This window comes from Xyrauchen texanus, chromosome 27 (genome assembly GCF_025860055.1).
Source record: "Xyrauchen texanus isolate HMW12.3.18 chromosome 27, RBS_HiC_50CHRs, whole genome shotgun sequence".
NCBI lineage: Eukaryota > Metazoa > Chordata > Actinopteri > Cypriniformes > Catostomidae > Xyrauchen > Xyrauchen texanus.
In genome coordinates, this window is record NC_068302.1 from 25,380,737 (window position 1) to 25,401,868 (window position 21,132).

Below are 21,132 nucleotides of genomic sequence, written 5' to 3' on the forward strand. Positions count from 1 at the left end.
CACGAATTATCACGACCTGCATCAACATGAACCATTCTCAAGTTTCAGTTCTTCACATCTGCACAGATCTACTTATTTATTACTCACCTGCTTTTCACAATTTGTGTTTTGTGTCAATAAATACCTACCTTCGGGTTAAACACCATCATCAAGTCAGGGTTTCTATGACAGACTCATCCAGTGAAGATGTACTGGCATGAGTGTATTGCGCTTGTCATCTTGGTCGCATGCACTCGTCAATAAAATATGTCTGTCTCTCACGACAGCGGACACGCATTGCTCTTGCTTTGCACTGCGCACGCGGGTCGCGAGCTGTCTTTCATGTTGTGCTGAGGTTCGGTCACTTCATTCTAAGGTGTCGGGTGTGTGGCCGAACTCTCGCACAGGTGTCCTGTCTTGTTTTTGTTGCCTGTTGCATGTATCGCATGGCGTTTGCCTCTCGTGTACGCTCTGTTTTCGTTTAATGCGAGAATGTGTGGCATTGCTTTGTTTGGAATTTGCTATGAATTCTCTCGTCTTGTTTGTCGGTTGGCATGGGCATATATTGCCTCATTGTGTTGGCGATACGCGCTCATGCCATTCGGGTGTTTTGTTGTCTTGTGAGAGTACTTGACTTTGTTTTGTTTCTGTATTGCCGCGTGTCTCTCTGTCTTATATCATACCCCACCTCCTTGTTTGCTTATTATTATTTCATTTACCTCACCTGTCCCCTGTTTATCCATTTGATTTATCTCCCTATTTTAGTCTCATAATGTGTGCTGTCCAGGTCCAGTTCGTCTTGTTACGAGTCATGTTTTACAGTCAGTCTTGTGTGTTTGTTTTTCCTGTCCTGTTCATCCCTACCTGGTCTGGTCGGTCTTGTTTCTCGCTGCCTTCTGCCCCAGCCCTGGATTATATTTTCTTAGTTTTTTTCCCATTGTGTCAAATGAAGTGACACAAGGGGTCTTCCTTGGGAGCCTCGCATACCTCTGAACTTGAGAAAAGGCCAATGAGAAATTGGCAGACAGAATTTGCATGTCCCGGCCCCGGATGTACGGGTATAAAGGGAAGAGGGCGTGTGTCTGTCAGTCAGATTTTTTGTTCGGAGCCGAGCGTTTGTGCAACAGCAAGCTGAGTTCACCACTGTTCCACTCACCTGTACTGGCAAGAAGCACTGCTGTTGAATCCTACAGCGCATTTCCAGCTGGCGTTCTCTCTTTCTGCACGCTGTGCAGTCCACACCCCTGGGCGCTTCAACACTGCTTTCACTGCCTAAAAGAGTGTTTTCCCCTCCTAAAAGAGTTTGTTTCTCTAAAATAGTTCGAGTTTCACTCATAAAAGAGCAATACACAGACAGGCATTGAACGTCCTTTTCAGGACATGTCTTTTTCAAGATGCCCTTCCGCATCTGTGTAGTTCCTGGATGCTGTTGATATCTCTTCAAGACCGACGGCCACAGACTGCACTCACTGCAAAAACATGACCATGGCATCGTTGCGGTCGCGGCTCTCCTTCCTGAAGGTGAATGCCACTTCAGCTTGCTTCGTGGCCAGACGGCCAGGAAAGCTCCTAAGCGCTCCTGAGACAGATGACCCAGGCTGTCAGACGTTCGCTCCAGAGCTGGTACCAAGACCACTCCCTCCCCCAGTGGAGGACTGGGAGGATAATCCTTGTTTGCATTATTTTCATTTGCCGAAGAAGGGTTTCTACAGCCCTTACGTCATCGTTCCCAAAAAAGTTACTATGCGCTCACAGGGACCAGGTGTTAGTCTCAATGACAGCGCGCCTCATGAACGAGCATGCGCAGTCAGTGCTCAGGTGCCTTGCTCTCGAGCCCGGCACAACGGTTCCTCAAAACAAATTCCAGAGGCTCCTGGGGCATATGGCATCCTCAGCCGCGGTCACGTCGCTTGGGTTGATGCATATGACACTTCTCCAGCACTGGCTTCAGACTCGAGTCCCGCGACCAGGCTACATTCCTTCAAATTGAATCATGTCCGCTACTACAAATGGGCAAAGTAAGCATGCTTAACAAAATGAGTAAACCAATCCTTCCTTCCTTCAGTCACGATATCTGATTTTAGATTTTAGTTTTGTGTCAACGTGTTCAAGTTCACGTAACTAATGCATTATTAAGTGCTAAAATTTATATCTGCAGTGTACGCATCGTAGACCTACACGGATTTGGCAAAGTTAATCAATATTTTAATCAAAGATTTTTAATTTAAATTAACAATCGAGAAAGAGAGGCTATCGAAAATTCAACAAGCGGGCGACTTCTACAACAAAGTGATGGAGATTTTCATTCGCAAGGAAAGATGCATGGATTTTCCGTTCAAGTAAAGGTAAGTTAATGTATTTATTAAAAATCTGTGTTGTTGATACTAGGTTATAGATACTAGGTCATTGTTTCTGGTTAGTCTGAGGCTATGAAGTACTATGAAGTATTGATCTGGCGATCTTGTCCTTCTTGTGTTATGCTCTGTCTGTTTTATAGTTCTATGGGGCGCAGTGTAATTCTTTCAAAAATATTTTAATGAATGTAGACTGCGGTGTCTTCTTTACATTTCCCTTGTGCAGGTTAAGATTGTTGTATTTTGTGGTCAGATTAGTTAATTGCTGTTGTCCATCCAAGTGGATCTGAACTGTGGGAAGAGTGACGTGTGAGGCCTATTATGTTGAACCTAGTAACTGGCAATCTTTTCTTTTTTTTTGTTGTAAGTCAAAACAAGATCTTCTGGCAAATTGTATGATTTAATGGGCATAAACATGCTCGGCTCAATATTTGAATATCTTTCATTTGTGTGATATATTACTGTCCTGAATTTAAAACAATTTGGTCATGAAGTTCGCTACTGTGACATTTTTTTCCATTGACTGTGGGTTCTAAGGCAACAATTTACGTCAATAATATTTCCACGACATCACACTCTGCCCAAAACTGATGTGTTTTGGGCACAGTGTTTAATAATGTGTATTAAAATCTTTGATGTTTGCCCAGTCTCAAAGCCCATGGCACCTGTCTGTTGTATAGCCATGTGATGACCAGAATATCCACTTCAAATTAGGCTGTACAAGATCCTTTACTAACTATGCAGAATTTAAATTGACCTGCAGTAAAAGACACTTCTGCAAGTATATGTTGTGCAGACAGTGTGCAGAGTGCTTGGTGCCAATGGGTAAGGATTATAAAAACATATTTATGGTGTTGTAAGTAGGCCAGCACTCCCTGAAATGCTCATGGGGGATATAGCTGGTAATGTGTTGCAAGAAATCGAGCTAGGAAGATGAGTCTAAACAAACACATTGCACTCACACTTCATGAATTCACTTCTTTATTTCCTGTTGGTCAGGGGTTCTCAACGGGCAGTACTGCCTCCCAGTGGATGTTTAAAGGATGTAAGGGGGCACTGAGAGCAAATTAGTAGAGAGGGGGGCATTAGGTTACAAATGGGGGCGTTTATCAGTCATGTTAATCAAATCTATGGTCTTTCCTGTTTCCATTAAAATGTTTATCTAGACTCAATTATACGGGCTGGTATGCATTTGTACCACGGTTAATCTGATTCTGAAGTCTAGTGACGGATCTGAAGTTTCTGATTTAGTAGCATCAAATAGACAGGTGAAGTCACAACCTCCGCTAATTCACCTGTATGGCTCTGTAGGTGGATACGGCTCAGTTGACAGAGCAGCACGAGCACAAAGCAGGTGCATTTTTACTCACAGACCGGTCTCAAGCTCTTAAACGCACACTCATTGCAGCGCTGCAAGAACCAGTGACAATCACAGTGTTAGAAAATATAACTGTTTTTCTTTGCCTTCAGAAATTCCAAGAGATGATAGAATTTAAATCAATAAGAACCTGATGAAAGGAGTTCCAACTCAGTCACACTGTTATAATAATTTAGTCACATAAATTAGGTGTGAACTTTTTACTTTTTATAGATGTTACAGATAACATTGCTGTTGTTGATACCTGTAAATTTACATGTACATCCTCCATCTGCGTAAATTTAGGAAACACAAGGTTTGGTTTCACATTCATGATGCATAAGCCTGCTGAATTTATTAACAAAACTTTTAAATTATGCAATGCATCAAGCAAAATAAATAAAAACAAATAAAACAATTATTGAGCTTTGTGTTTTTTGTAAGGAATTGAAGTAGAGTCACTGCTGTAGGTTTTTTTTTTAAGTGATTGACTCTCATTCACTTGATTGCCTTCTTTCTCTTTCCTTCTCATTTCTCACTTTTCCTGACTTTTTCTGACAAATATCTCTCTCAGTATTGAAATAAGTGTAAATTACTGTGAATTATGTGATGCGACACATTTACAGCTCGCCTATAATAAACTCTGTGAATAACAGTGTTCTCTTAATGTCCACTGAGCCAAAAACCCTCTGCCTGGCTTTAGTATATTATTAGATTCTCAGTCACAGCATAATTATGCTCACATTTGCTGGTATCAGTCAGGATAAAACTTCTGCAGTCCTTTGAGGATTTTAAATGATTAATTAGACCAACATTAAAGGAATAGTTAATCAGTGAATAACAATTTAATTTTGAAGCCTTGAATTTAGAACACAAGTCAAATGGACTACTTTTATTATTTTTTTTCACCTTCTTTTTGGAGCTTAACAGACAAGGTTACTATTTATTGTAATTTTAAAATGCTAATTTTGTTTTCTACAGAATAAATAATAGCATATGGGTCTGGAAACTGAGAATAAATAGTTTGTACAGTTGTGATCTAAATTAGTGACAAAAAAATGCAAGAGTGACCTTTCAGTACATTTTTTTTTTTTTATGTGATGTACACTGACTCACATTAGATGAAAACTCCAGTCATGTAATAGCTATGTATGCACACACTTTATTAGAAACACTATGGTTCTGATGAAGTGCCCAGCATGATCTGCTGTTGTTGTAGCCCAACAGCCTCAATGTTCGATGTGTTGTGCATTCTAAGATGCTATTCTGCTCATTAAAATTGTACAGTTGTTGAGTGGTTATCTGAGTTACTGTAGTCTTTTTGTATGGCCATTCTCCATTGACCTCTGTCATCAACAAGCTGCTGGATGTTTACATTCTGAGTAAACTCTATAGACTGTTGTGCGTGAAAATCCCAGGAGATTAGCAGTTACAGAAATACGCAAACCATCCCATCTGGCAGTGCCGGCTCTGCCTATTTAGCGACATATGCGGCTGTACAGGGCCCCAGGTGCCCCCCTACCACGGGTTCAGAATAGCCAAATAATTATTTGAAATAAGTGTAAATATCACTGGGTAGGGGTGGGTATTGAGAACCGGTACTAAATTGGTACCGGTTCCTGACTGGTCAGTACCGAATTATTGATAAGCTCCAGGAGAAGCGGTGCTGCCAGCAGTATTTATGGAACATTAATTCATGATAACATAGCAGGCGTTTTCAAATTCCTAACCATCCCCTAATGACTTGGTAACACCAGCAACCTCATGAAACATTTACAAATACAACATACTATAAATCTGAAACAGTGCAGCATGTTTGACTCCTTTTGCAAAGCGGCTGCTTTGTCCTCGGTGCAGCCTCCTGGCTCTGATGCTGATGTGACCATCAAGTCAAGGAAACACTCATTATCTTAAAAATAAGTCTGCTGCTATTAACTCTGTCAAGACACAGTTAGCATCAGTTTTAAGCACTTCTAATTTATGTTCCAAAATAATCCCACAGACATCAGTCAAGCAGCAGCCATCGTCAGCGGATAGTGGAAATCAGACACCCAAGTCCAACACATTCTCCATCGCTAGACGGGTACAGAGATTCTCCCTGAGTAAGTCAACACGCTCATTTTCTTGAACAAAAACTGTTGATGTATTTTTGGGTGGGCCAAATAATACAGGGGAGATGCTAGAAATTGTCTCGGATACATAGGTAACCTTGGTTCCCTGAGACGATGGGAACTAGACAGGTCGCTCTTTTACACAACCTGGTTGAAACCTTGCCTGTTTTGGTGCAAAACTGTCCACTATAAAAACAGGTGCAAAACACAATTTGCTCAAAAGATCTGACTGAAAACAAGGAGCGCGTCGCTCGTGCCTCAAGAACTCAAAGACTTGTAGTGTGGCTAGCGTTAGAATGTCTCCTTCCATTCGTCTCAGGGAACCAAGGTTAAGTACATAACTGAGACGTTACCTTATGACTCGATATTACGTAGTAACGTATATGGGGAATAGAATCCCATCATGCCACACTACATGACATAACTTCCCAGAGAGGAAACATGGCACCGCAGTCTAGTGGGACGGTGACCAACATGAGTATGCCGCAGTGAGTGATTCTCTTGGTCAGGAGGGGAGCATATAGTCATATAGCAGGACTTTGATTTGATACGGGATTCCCTTGAAAGCAAACCTCAAAAACATCCTGTGATATCGTACAATTTGGATATGAAAGGACGCATGTTTCAGATCTATTGATGCAAACCAATCATATGGGCGTACATGCGATAAGATCAGTTTCTGAGTAATCATTTTGAATGGTCGATTTATGAGTGCGCTATTTAAATGTATCACATCCAGAATTGGCCGAAGTCCGCCGTCTTTCTATTGAACAAGAAAATAAGGCTGTAAAACATTTATGTGCTTGACAATTTGGCACAATCTCTATTGAGTTTTTCAAACTTAGATTGTGTATTTCGCCTCATAACACTGGCACGTCCTTAGCTGAATCTGTGGAAGACAGAACGCCATTGAAAAAGGGAGGCCGGTGTGCAAATTGGATCGTATAACCATGTTCGATGGTTTTTTGCACCCATTCTGAAATACTCGTTAGAGCTCACCATGCATCTGCATAATGGGACAGAGGTCATTATTTGTGTGCACATAATTTGTGTGCTTTGAAGTGGAAAAGGGCTCTCTGCACTAGCTGATATGCAGTCGGGCGCTGGCTCGAAACAGAGCGAGGGCGAACCGGCTGTGATTTGGGCATAAATTGTCTCATAGTCTGTGAGCTGCTGAGTCAATATGTAATGCTTAGCAACCTTATTCCAAAGAGGCTGGCTGGAGACACTGTAGCATCCAATTGAGTGGCTTTTTCCTTATCGCACATTTCTGTGAGTGTCAGCCATATATGTCGATCCAGAACTGCTAGGTTGCCCATGGACTTGCTGATGGCCTGTGCAGTGACTTTCGTGGCATGCAGAGCTAAGTCGGTTCTGGTGCGGCACTCTTTGAATGTCTCTGGATCGCAGCCGTGCTCATCCATTTGCCTGAGGAGCTTGAGGAGCACCACCATTGCTTGTAGTGCTGATCCAGCTCGTCCTGCCACTGAGAAAGCTTTTCCTGTCAATGCGGACATTTGTCGACACAGCTTACGCGCCAGGACTTATAGTCCTTTAGATAGCTTGTTATGAACTTCAGGGAAGAATGGGGCAGATTTGCAGGATGCTGCATTTGATGGCATCTGGACTGCAGGAACCATTCATTGAGGCTAGACTGTTCAGGTTCCTCTGGGGGAGACCACTCAAGGTGAAGCTCTTCGGCCACCCTTGTAAGGTTGCGGAGCATCTCCATGTCAGTGGCATGTGCACCTTCCTCTCCTTCGCTGGAGGTAGGAATGGCAGCATCATCCACTGATCACTCGCCTGATGCAGCAAGAGACATGATATCTTCATTATCATCCCCAGTGTCAGAACCGCTGCACAAGACGAGGTCACCCACTCTTTCAGAAGGTCTCGCACATATCGACCTCGCAGCCCCACCGCGCCTCCTCATGTGAATCCTTGGGTATCACAGAAGAGGTGGGTGGGAGGGTGTGTGAGGCTGAATCGTCCCTCAGAATGAGGGTGATTCACGAGTGTAGCATCTTGAGACTTATTCCCTCACAGTGAGGACAGTCTGTCTCCCACAACTTACAGAATGACATCTTTAAAAAGACGTGAATACGTAAGTGACTCTTATATATATAAATATATAAATGAATATATATTTATAATTATATCACACAATATACAATACACAACATACAATTGCTTTGTAAGGGTACACAAATCCTGCTAAAGCACTGCGGGGAATCAGGATGCTAAGGCCCGTTCACCAGTGAAGCAGTGTGATGTTCGCCGGAGAACTGCAGGGGAGCAGAAAATCTTCCCGTGAAGATTTTGCTCACTGACTAGTGTATATTGACGGCAAAGGTAGAGGGCTTCAAAACAAGAGATGATCACTGTCTTGAAGGAAGAAATCCTGAGGAAATTCTTCCTTCTTCTGAGAGAGGTTTCAACAAGGTTGTGTAAGAAGGCACTGGCCATATGCGTTGCTACGCAATGTAGAGTCGTAAGGGAACTCTATATTGTTCCGTTTACATATCTTTATTCTTTATGAATGTTGTATTTAAGTTATTTTCTTTGTTATCTATTTTTGTTAGCTTCTGAAAAGCTCAAGGCTATAGTTATTTGGTAATTGTAATTTTGTTTTAAGTTTAGCTTCTGGTAGTGAAGCAGTATTAAAGCACATCACCACCAGACATGTGTAAACCAGTCATTTGCAGCAGCTGCTCCACGCTCATATATAGGAAACACAGGAATCAATTTACCTTGTTATTTCTGCACAAAAAGTAATAATAAAGTAACTGCTGAATCTTTTCATATCTTTTTATGTCATGTCTTTATTTTTTGCACCAAATTATGGAGAGTAGTATCAATAAGAGTATTGATAAGTATCGATATCTGTAAGCAGTTTCAGTATATAAAATCCTAACGATATCCATCCCTATCACTGGATGCACAGCCCGGCTATATGCACTCCAATAATCTGCTAGAACCTATAAAAACTAGTCAAATTATTTCATACGCTTTGAAGAAAAGACATGGAGTGATATTTGACCTTCCTCAGCCTAAGATTTGATGTGGCGATATTAGTAAGACAGTTGGTTAGTTTTTTGTGTGCGATCCAGGTTCAAGTACACCTTTTGCCAATTTGACTATTTTCAAGTAGCCTAAACGTGGTGTTCTCATCGGGACCAGGGGGGGCTTACAAAATATTGGGCAGTGCAGGGAAGAGGGTCGGATGGGCACACGCACGCCTTTCCCGGTCTGGATCGCGTGACTGACAGCTTTTTACAGCTAGGGTCATGGCGGTTACTCGGTTACATATTCCTTGACCTGAAGAGATCCCCATCTGGCACCAACAATCATGCCATGGTCGAAATCACTGAGATTAAATTTTTCCCCATTCTGATGGTTGATGTGAACATTAACTGAAGCTCCTGACACGTATCTGCATGATTTTATGCATTGCACTGCTGCCACATGATTGGCTGATTAGATAATGGCATAAGTATTTGTGCAGGTGTTCCTAATTGGTTTCAGTGATGTCACTTTTCCCCCGAAGCCGCCATTTTGTGACCATCAGCGGGAGGAAACAATGGCAGGGAATGGAAAAACACCCATGAAACAATATCAAGTATGCTTCTGAAATTTTTTTTTGTTGTTTTCTGCTCTGATTTGGCCAAAATATTACAAAACGTCTGTGATAATCCCGTCTGTATAAAAGTAAGAGCTGCTTTTAACTTAAAAAGAATACACAGAACACAACCAAGGCATTTTAGTGTATAAGAGAAATATGTAAATTGTAGTCTGGTGGTGTGTGAAAAATGTCTGTGCTTCATGATCTCATGATGTGTTGCTTATTGGCTAACATTAGTATACACATTAAATATATACTATGTGCTTTCCCCCTTCATCACTCCATGACTTTGGCGAAATTAAGCCGTGTCACTTAAAAGATAAAACTTTATTGAAAGAAAAAGTACATTTTGGCTTTGGTAATTAAAGAGCAGTATCACCTTTTCAACTTTTTTTTGATCGAAACAAACATTTAGCCGACTTTTGCCGCATCCCACATTGTCGCAATTTGAACGTTAATGGAATTTTGGTAACAAACATGGTGGTGGGGTTATCCAGCGACATCACACAAAACAGGTCAATATATATGCATAGCTACAGTGCAATCAAAGCTGTTTAATTGTACATGTAGCAGGTTGCCCCCTAATGGGCACAGCCATGTTGGCATTGCATGGCAAGCGAGTTACTACCAATAGTAATGACAATAATAATAAAAATTTAACTTTAAAAAGCGCTTTCAGCCAATGCACAAACATAAAAATACATGTAAACAAAAGAAGCAAACCAAACAAAATAAAAACAAACCCAATATACTTATTACAGACAACAACGAATTACATATCAACAATGATGTTATTGATCAGCAGGAGTGTGATCCACCACCAGACAAGTGGAAAGATGATAAAAATATATATATATTTTTTTATCCCTGATAAAAAAAAAGTTCCCTAATGGAGAGATCTTTTATATGAATTTGGAAGAACAAGTACTCTGAGAGAGTGATTCATTAATTTTGTCAGCCTTAAGTTAGTTCACCTCCCGACTGGACCTACGGGAATGGGTCTTTTATTCATTTGACACGTGACAGTCGCATAGGCTCTGTACTGTAAACTGATATTAGTCCTATTCCCAACCTTCCTTAAATACAGGCGGTTAGTTAGGGTTAATTTTTGCCCTTACAGTTAGACTTTAATTTTACACTTGGCAGAAAATATATTTTAATGACTTTCTTTATTAAATATATTAAAATTATTTATCATAAGAATTAAAAAAAAGTATTGTCACACTGATATGTATTGATCTTGACACCAACAACTTCAACATACTGAACTGTAAGCTGTAAAGAGAAAAAATAACAAGATCAGTAACTCGTGAACGAATCCTTTGTCTCTATGCTCAGCCTTGTAGCAGTAACGTGACAAATGAACATAAGACTCACCTGCAGACCCAGTCGGGAGGTGAACTAATAATTGCTGTTTTCTGTAGAGCCTATAAAGTTTGTCACATGACACTTAAACAAAATTACTTGGATTAAGATTTGTTAAGATTCTGCTTAACAAGATTCAAACATTCCAAATCAGTAAAATGATCCGACCTTCCCATTACTAGGCAGTATAAAGTCCAAAACCACTGGTACTATTGGGACAAGTAAGAGCCAGCTAAAAACATACTGAGTGTACCTTTAAGTTACTCACAGTATACTGTAAATGTGAGTGGCTAAATTACTGAGAGTGCAGAGAATTTTAGAGTGTGAGTGTGTGAGAGATGTCTTATATTTCAGAGTGCTGAGTTTTATCAAATCAGTTTAAAAAGACCAACAGCAGAAGTACACGAGAGACATTTTCTCAGCAATCTAAGTAATCAACAGCTTATACAGTAGTTCAATTAAATTTTAAAAGACTGAAGACAGAATGAAACAACTCAAAGTTTCCAATCATACAATGTGCACCAACCCACATCAGTCAGCGAAGCAGCATTACCATGTCAATCTGAACATTTACAGCGTTGGTTACATCAGACTCAGGATTCACAGCATCACAGGAAGAGGGTGAAGAAGATGGTGAGAAGAGACAGAGCAGCAGGCAAGATCTTAAAAGGAAGGTGTGGCTGTTCTAATAATCTGACTAAACAGTCGCAAATTCCCTTTAAATCCAGTCTGCTGGTTAACCAGTGCCATTATGACAGATGAATCCCTCTAGTTGTGGAGGGGATCTTTGGACGACCCCAAAAAACCTGGGATTTGGTGCACTTTGCACCAGTGTATAGCAAAATGAACAAAGTGTGTCTTGAGAAAAGAGTAAAAAGAGAGTGAAAGAAGGGATAGAAGATAACTCACATTGACGATGGCTTCTTTCGTCTGAGCCATGTCTGATATCACACCATCTGTGATTATGAGAAGTACGAAATACTGAGAGCCATCTTGTACTGCTGCAGCATACCTGAATGTGCACAAACAAACAGTCATTTTTTCATATTGCCACACAAATATTTTTGCAGAAAATGCTACTGTATACAGGATTCCCACAAGGTGCTTGAAGTGCATGAAGTACCTGAATTTGACTTTTTCAAATTTAAGACCTGGAAAACCCTTGAAAATAGACATTTTTACCAAGAGGTGCTTAAATAATTCTTGAATTTTTTTTCTTGAATAATGCTTAAATCATTTAATAAATGAAATGTATTTATTTATTTTTGGAAAAATAAGATGACAGACCACTAGACCACTGCTAAAGCAGGCAGTGCTAAGCATAGAATGGGCCAATCACAATCAAGTGTTAAAGGAGGATTTAAAAATATATATATATATATATTTTATAGAGACTGCTTTTGCAGATTTAACAAGTATGAATCCTTGCAACTAACAGTTTTAATTACAATTTACTGTCCAGAGTGAAAAAATGATTTGAGATGTAAAACATTTTGAATGATTTGAATGCAGATCAGTGGAGGATTCAGTTCTGTGAGCCGTCTAGTGCCGCCTTCTGTAAAGAAAGCTTTGTGGCTCACAAAATAGGTTATTTCTGACAACATTTGGGTCAATATCAAAATATCTTGACAAACATGTCCCTTGACTTTTTTAGTCATGAAAAAGCTTTCAAATAGCGAAATATATTTTTTAAATAATTTTATAACCTAACCTTTAATGATATGAAATGGCTTGACTGTGTTTTGCAAATTTTTTAGAAAACATACTTGAAATTGTTAATTGTCTGAAAAAAAAGAAGTTATTTGTGTATTTATTTTGTACTTATTTTTTAATAAAAAGCATTATTGCAAGGCCGAACAAGTGTGCAAAAAGCAAAACAAAATTATTATTAATAATTGTAATAATTTAAAAAGAATGTGTGTCCCTTGATTTCATGTTATTGGTTTTATCAAAAAAATTTTAATACAAAAATTTGCAGAAAATAATTTTTAAGATTTTAAGTTCAGAGGCTGCTTAAATATGCATATAGTGATTTTTCCCAGCATGTTAAAAAGTTATTCAAATTTTAACTAATATTTTCACACAAAAATATTTGGTGTTGTACCCCACTGAACCTTCAAAATGTGGTGTTGTAACCCATATAACCCTCATTAGTGTTAACTTGCTTAGACCGTGAAACACAATTAAATAATAAAAGAAAGAACAGCAGCCAAGTTGTCCTTTATAATTAAAAATGAATGTCAACATGTTACAAAATATTTACCCTCAGCGTTTATAGGGAAAAAAAAATAATATTTTCTAAGTTGGAAAGTCTTTTTTTGAGAATGACCCATTTGCAATTTCGGTCAGTTCCTCACAAAATGTGTGACTTTAGAAAACATGGAATACAGCACATGAGTAATGGACTTCTGTTAGTAGTTAAAGATGCTCATTGTTGTACTTGTAATAAGTACATATTATAATAAGTGTTTGATAAAAATAAATTAACTGAATGAAATAAATAAATCAGTATGACTTTCTATCTTCAGTGGAACACAAATTAGATGTTAGGCAGATTTTTAGGATGTTAGGGGCTGACAGCTTTAGTCACAATTAATTATCATTGTATGGAAAAGAGATGAAACTGAAGAGTGACTGACCATGTTAAAATGCACTAAAGAAACCGGTTTATTCCAGGGTTTTGTTTGCAGTAAGCGGTGTTCTGAAACGTCACGTAACGAAGAACAGCGATTTCTTTACACCGTTTAAGGCATTAAGAGTAAGTGGTTTAACACATTCAGGTTTTTCCTTGAGAAAGCGACTTAACGTGGCCATGTAAACACATAACCAACACTGTAACAGGTTTTTGAAGGGTGCACGTGTGCGTGAATGGACCAGGACAACAAATGTCATAGAATGGAGCCCAAAAACAAGTCAAAGTGGAAAGAATTCAACATTTCTGCTTTCTTTTACAGTGGAAAAAGCATATACACTAAAACTATACCTCTCACGATTCCCTTGTTGTCTGCCCTGTGTTTCACTAGTCTTTGTCAAAAACATCCATGGAGAGCACGGGCAAGAGAAACATTGAAGACAACCACAACATTCAACAACCAACAATGAAAGAACAAACAACAGGGCTTAAATACACAGGGATGATGATGATGATTGAATTAACCACAGGTGAGAACAATGACAAAGGGATGGCAGTGATGAGGGCCGGGAATCATGGGTATTATAGTTCAAGACAATAGACACGAGAAACACGGGGCAGACAACCAGGGATTGTAACAATACCCATTTATACACACCAAAGTAAAATATTAACAGTCCCTCCGTCACGCATATGCGCTTGTACATTGGGAGAATCCTGGAGTTTTACATAAGAGGGAAACTCCACTATTGCAGCGCAATTCCGCTGCAGGTTACAAAATAAAGTTAAGAAAACAAACACATCAACAATTTTGGAATATCTGGAAATAAAGCAAAGCAACAGGGAATTAAATAGTGAAGTCTTTCTAGGATACCAGGCTTGTTATTTACATAAGCGTCACAGGGAAATTACATCGCTGAGGAGAAAGCTGCTTACTGAACGAGCCGCATGTATACAGGGGTAAAGAATATGCCACTTCTACAGTGGATGTAAAATGGAATGCTACTTTCTCACAATAAGCCGCTTTCTGGTGTCCATGTACTGTAAATGTAGTCACTGTGGCTAACAATTTGCCTAACATCTCCTTTTGTGTTCCACAGAAAAAAGAAATTCATACAGGTTTGGAACAACATGAAAGTGATTAAATAAGACAGAATTTTTATTTTTGTGTGAACAATACCTTGAACAAAAACTTGACTTGGACTTGAGGCATCAGACTAAAAGACTTGAGACTTGATATGGATCAGTCATGAAAGAATAAAAACTTGACTTGGACTGTATGTCAGAGACTTTTGAGCCTTATCTGATTGCCAACCACCAAAACTTAAACTTGATATCCATCTTGCTGGTTCTGTGTTTTTTTTGCGTTTTAACACTATGGTTGAATACTGAAAGCATCATGACTGAACACATAGTATTCAGGAACTGAATCTCATGCATATATATAATTGCTCTGGGATATCCCATTGCTATTGACACAGCTCTTCTGTAATCATAAAAATCCCATAATTTTCTTTGTTATACAAAACAGTTTACAGAATTTATGACAGGAGATCTGGTCTCTCTGAGGTCCACACATGGTCACAACAACAGGAAAAGCACATTTGGTTTTTTGAATCAGCTGGCCATGTTTGATATTCAGTACAATATGCTATTCATCAGCACCTGGGGCAGCCTTAAAAATATGCACACAGAAGTAGTCCCACCTACAAATAGGAAAAGCATAAGACCTTCAAAAATAAAAAAGCCATCAATAAGGTCTCGTGCAGCCAATACCCAAGTGCTTAATTTTGCCTGTGCAGACTTGGCCTATCAGAAGTAGGGAGTGTCAGTCCAATATCTCCAGCTAAAGACATCCAACATTTCTAAGCCTCCTCTTTTGCTTGAGCAAGTGAGTGTTTTTGCATTTTTGCTCACCTTGCTACGCTATTGATGACAGGAGCAAAATTGGTGGGTCCATAAAGCTGGACAGTCTTTAGACTCTGGTGGTAAGCCTCCAAGATGCCCTCCATCCCGTTGCAGTATGGGTTTTCTACATTAGCATTCTTCAAGAAGAACATAAGAGATCCATCACACTACAAACATTACAAACACTATGCATCCACCATTAAATTAATGTTCTTTGTTCAACACGTTAAACTCAGTTGTCAGCGTTTGTGGCCCTTGTATTACTGCAACATACATTTGAATATAAAAATAAATTACATATAGAGCATACATTGGTTATTAGGGGGCCTGAACATTAGTTCAGGCTGCAAATCCATAGAATTAAATGGGGATGGTGCATCGCAAGCACATACAAAGAGGGAAAACACAAAGGTTTGCAAAAGTTAACTTTAGCTGGATCCCACTCTAACACAGGCATCCGTTGACCAATTAGAAGTTATTTCGAGAATCCAATTTGCTGTGTTCCCATTTATTTTCGAACTGACACAGCTCGTACCACATCTTGTGCATTCCTATTTGTCAAACACTCCATCAGAGCTTTATCTAGTGTGCAGATGCCCTTATGTTGCTTAGAATCTGTTCAGCATAATCATTAGATACATATTCATGCTTTAAAAACAGCAATATTGAAAGATTCTGGAAGCGAAGCAGTACGACTTTAAACTAAACATATAATCAAGAGTCATGATCAAAAGTAAATAAAGAAGGGAAAAAACAAGGATGGGAAGGAGAAGTGTCTGACTGAGGAAAAAAAGATTGAGAGCGAGTGCAACCTAATTAGCAGTTTTATAATTTGGAGGAGATTATGGTTTGGCACATGCACATCATAAATACTTGGGTAACGTTAATGAGCAAGAGTGTCAAAAGAGCCTTATTTACACATTGCACAAAAATCTAACCATGCATTACTAATTACAATACTATAAACATTCTTTAAAGTCAAGATCTGCACAAACAACTAAATGATCCAAAACATTTGATTGCAAACACACACCCACAGAGTACAATTTCACAAACAGGAGAAAGCAACACTGTTCACTTCCAGACAGAGTGTCTGAAAAACATTCAACATGGGGCACACACACAGGACTCGAGCAGAAGTGGCTCTGGACATGTGCCAGCTGACTGTGAAATCCACATAATCTATCATATCTAGGAACAGGTACCAGGGGAAATTCATGGGAAACCCTTCCATCAGGAGGAAGTTTGGCTCCGAAGCCCAGAGCCGGAAACATCTTATCGCTGTCATAGTCCTGAATGATCTCGCCAACAGCCTTCAATGCCATGGCATATGCGTTCATCTGATATGGGTTCATGTAGTGGAGGGAGGTGGATTGAGAAGGGTTCCCTGGAGATTAGGGAGAGAGCGAGATATCATAAATTATGTCAAAATCTGATTTAGACCAGTCCACTATCTGCTGCAACCCAATTTATGAGAGATAATAAATAGTGCTGTATTCATTGTAAACAGGATGGAGAATTAATCCGTAAAAAAGCATATCAACACTAAAAATTAGAAACTCAATTACCATTGGAAGCAGTGAAATCAATGGCCACTGTGAAATGGATCTGAGTGCTAGAGAGACAAAGAGAAAGAGAGAGAGGAAATTATATCAAATGAAAGATCCTAAAACAAATACAGCATTTAAATATAAACCAACATTTGCACACATTTCTAGTGGCTTCGGATGTGAGACACTGACAGCAAGACTTCACAAAGGTGATGGATTGTGATTCACCCCAAACTGTGGTGCAGATCACCAGACCTCCAGCTTCAAAACACTTGAGTCAATATGAAGCACTCTCAGCCTCTGTTTGAGGGGTTGCTGTAATTACAATCTCCAGACTAGCATTGTACTGTCTCACTGGCCTGATAGGCAGACAGCCAACCTCCTGTTCAGCAGCCAGACGTTCCTAACAATCAGCTCTGCCTGGTGGAAAGAACATCTGCTTAAACCCACTTCTTCTATTTCAAATACTGCAAAACTGGTCCCAAAACAGCAGTACGTACAGACCTGCCACTTCAACATCGCTGTTCTGTAAGACATGCTTCTGTAATCTGTGGCTATGCTGGAGTTCCCACTGATTTCAGAAGAGTTCTGAAAGAACCATTGATTTTGAAGTAGCAGTTCTGTATGTGGAAGGCAACGTTGACTGCAGTTCTGAGGCCAGTTTCACTGTCTCCCTGATGTTTGTGGTAAAAAAGGGGAAGTTAGGAAGTGGGTATGAGGTGACATTGGATCATTCCAACAGGCAGCGCTGACTTGACAGAGCAGACAGAGCAGTATGCAACCAGCGATTACCCTGTGATTCTGATAGACAGATTGTATAGATTTAAATGGCAGAAACACATCTTTTAAATAATAACCCTCTGACGACCAGTGTTGGATAAGTGACTTAAAAACATCCACTATAAATCATTTTAAATAACAAATTACTTCTCTTAAATTGTAATCAGATTACATTACAATTTTATATAAACTTTACTTTAAAGTTTCTTTCTAAAACAGTTTTCACAGAAACTTGTTTTTCAGCTCAACAATTTCAAAATAATGTCTTCATTTCTTCCTTGTTCATTGTTCACAATTATTCACTCAACCCTATACTTTTGTATGGTGCAAAAATACAAGTGCGAGGCGATCTTCTGTGTTTCGCAAATGTTATCAGGTACTTATAATGTATAACAAGCGAGTAAGGACTGCCGATGGCATTTCTGGTGCCCCCCTAGGGTAAGATGTTGGAGTTGGTAGTAAAAATCTTTTTCAGCTATGGAAAGGAATTGAACACTTGTACAGATAACCGCTGAAGCACAGAAAAATATCATAATGACTTTTCTAATATCTAAATCTCAATAGCATTCCCCTTTCAGCATTAACCCTGCATGCAGTCTGCTATGCTGCCTGAATGAGCCCTAGTGCAAATGAGAAATGAGCTGTGGATAGGAATGTGATGTCGGAAAACACCAAGAACAAGGTCAGTGAAAATTTATGAAATATTTCCACATGGACAAAGAAATCATGCTCTGCTGCAAGGGGGGTAATATGCAAAAAAAGGGAATCCAAATGGAATCAGGAAAATTATGTAATGAATGTGAATGGTTACTGAGACTGTCAGACCCTGGCAATTCTGTGTTCCACAGAAGAAAGAAAGTCAAACGGGTTTTGAACAACATGAGGGTGAATAAATGACGACAGGATTTAATTAGTGGGTGAACAATGCCTTTAAGGAGTGTTTCTAGCCAAAACATATTCACAGGAAACCCAAGGCTATTGTGTTTATGCAAAGACCTTGAGAAAGGACCAAAAAACCAATACCCTTTATTTGCTCTTTTTCTAACTCAGCACAATATAAACAGAAGGGCGTGGGGCAACACAATAGTGATTAACAAGGTCGGTTTAAGCTCCTTTATCTTAATCCTATTCTCTTTTTCTTTTTTATAGTCCATCTCAAGTTTTTCAATTATCACTGATGTCTCCCGGCACAAAGTCTGAGCTGGACCATTAATCAGCATTATAATGGGAACTTCAACAGCACTGGTCGAGACAAGAAGGGGGGGGTTGAATTGTATATAATTATAAGATAATGACTGTCACATTAACAACAATGCAGAAGATATTCTTACATAACTGCCAAATTAAAGAAATAGTTAATTAAAAAAAAATAAGTCTGTCTATGTTGAGACTGCAGGCAAATCAGATTTTTTCTCAAATCAGATCTTTTCTGGAAGAATGTCCACACTAATAATTGCAAGTGATCAAATCAGATTTCTGCATTCAGACATAACCAACATGTCTGCATGGGTTGCTTTGGTAATGAGGTAGGCATATCCACGTGACAATGCTCAAAACAGATGCAGGAAAAATGGAGGTGCATCATCTTGCTCTCCAAATAAGCGTCATGTCCAGTCGCAGTGCAGAACTCCTCCGTCGCACAAGAAAAAGTCAGCGACGGAAGAGACTGGTTGGAAGGCTGCATTCTCCGGAGTTCGTATTTGTCAGACGCATACATCATCGAGGCTGTCTCGTTTCAGAAAAGCTAGTAGGACACTTCGAATGCGACCTTCTTTCATAGGAATTCGGAGGATACGTGAGGTGTATCCTTCATGGGCACTCACAACCCACAATTCTTTGCTTCAATGGAAATGTCTAAAAAAAATAACACCAATTTGCCAATAAATATGATGTTCAAATGTAAATAATGTTAATTCCCAAGTTGAAGTACCTCAGTAGATGGGTGCAGATTATATAATATGTATAATTATATTAATATATAATTATAGTCTAGACTAAAACTACACCTGTAAAAATCTATTTTCTTCTCTCTCGACATCATTATAACTCTCCTAAAATTTACCTCATACATTCCCTTCCAAAGAGACTTTGTTCCCTTCTCACTCAAAATGCTCACACTTGTTAAACAGTGGCGTGCTGTCATAGCAACCATGTTACGTTCTGTTTCTGTTTGTCCTATGAAGGCCATCTCATTTAAACGAGACTTGTTTAAAGGAGGACGCTCGGTATACTGCGGCCTTCAAAGAACACTCAAAATAATATTTTAGCCTATTTTCATGATGTATCCATTTCAATTGTACTTGTAAGAGCTATTATAATGTAATAATTGCTTTGATTTAATGTCTCCACCCCCTGAGTAATGTTATTAATGACAGCTTAACCAACGTGGTTTGAACGATGGATGTGTAACGTAGTAAGTATGACTAACTTGTTAATTTCTACCATGATGCATCATACTATGGCAGTTACGCAGTGTCGTTGTATGGGAAATGCACCCCTGGCCATTCTTTTCCACACAATGAATGGGAACTATGGCTGTCAAGCTCCGAAATTACAAAAAAAAAGCCTCATAAATGTAGTAAGACTTGTATACTAAATTCCAAATCTTCTGAAACCATTCAATAGCTTTGTATGAGGATTAAAGATTAAGACATAAAATTACATTGTCATTTATAAACATCCCCTCTGCTTGACAGACCCAATCTCCTTTCAATTTCATTATGTGTAAAACAGTGGGCAGGATATTCTACAAAATCTTGCCTTTTGTGTTCCACAGAAGAGAGAAAGTCAATCGGGTTTAGGATAACATAAGGAGTAGTAAATTGTGACCAAATTTCATTTTTATGTGAACAATTCCTTCATAAACTTTGAATCAAATGAATGCAAATACACAAGTTTACAATTGACTATTTTTATATGTAAAATTGTCAATGACGATTATATACTAAAGTGCATCTTGATTGAAGCACACACATCTCTGCACTATAGTAGTTCTGCATCCCTATCTGCATGGATGAGTTATGAACGTCTTGTTGAATCTGTCTAGAAATTTCTCAGGCTAGTTTCGTCCTCTCATGACTTCCTGCTTGACATCTTGACACAAGGCTGTCTTACTGCGGTCTAGGATGAGTGGGAACCTGATGGGTTCAAGAGATCTCTGAAGGTTTAATGAGTAGTAAATTGAAGCTCAGTATGGCTAGGATTCACTGACCAAAAAGACACCACATTTCCCATTAAAAGGTTCCAGTAAATGTGCCTTCTCTCTTGCTGTTGGAGCCATTCCATAAATGTTATTAACTTCCACTTTAGACAAGAAAATACAAGTACAATTTATGTACTGTATAATTCTTTATAATGTACAGTATGTTTCGATATTGACAATGTTTAAATTGATAGTTGAAATGTGACTGAATGCTTAAGTTACTGTTTTCTTTGCATTGAAATGAGTATGATTAATGTTTTTTAGTGATTATT

The 21,132-nt window shown here is 39.0% G+C and overlaps 1 protein-coding gene across 2 annotated transcripts in view; it reads right to left on the reverse strand.

Annotated features, from left to right (window-relative positions):
* The window catches only part of LOC127621476 (copine-5-like), a 120,374-nt gene that overhangs the window by 10,045 nt on the left and 89,197 nt on the right, over window positions 1-21,132 (reverse strand). For both annotated transcript variants that reach the window (XM_052095105.1, XM_052095104.1), the window contains 4 exons: window positions 16,897-16,943; window positions 16,534-16,715; window positions 15,338-15,465; window positions 11,698-11,800 (listed from right to left, as the gene is read on the reverse strand). In XM_052095105.1, the coding sequence (XP_051951065.1) occupies window positions 11,698-11,800; window positions 15,338-15,465; window positions 16,534-16,715; window positions 16,897-16,943 (460 nt within the window). The remainder of the gene's footprint in view (window positions 1-11,697; window positions 11,801-15,337; window positions 15,466-16,533; window positions 16,716-16,896; window positions 16,944-21,132) is intronic.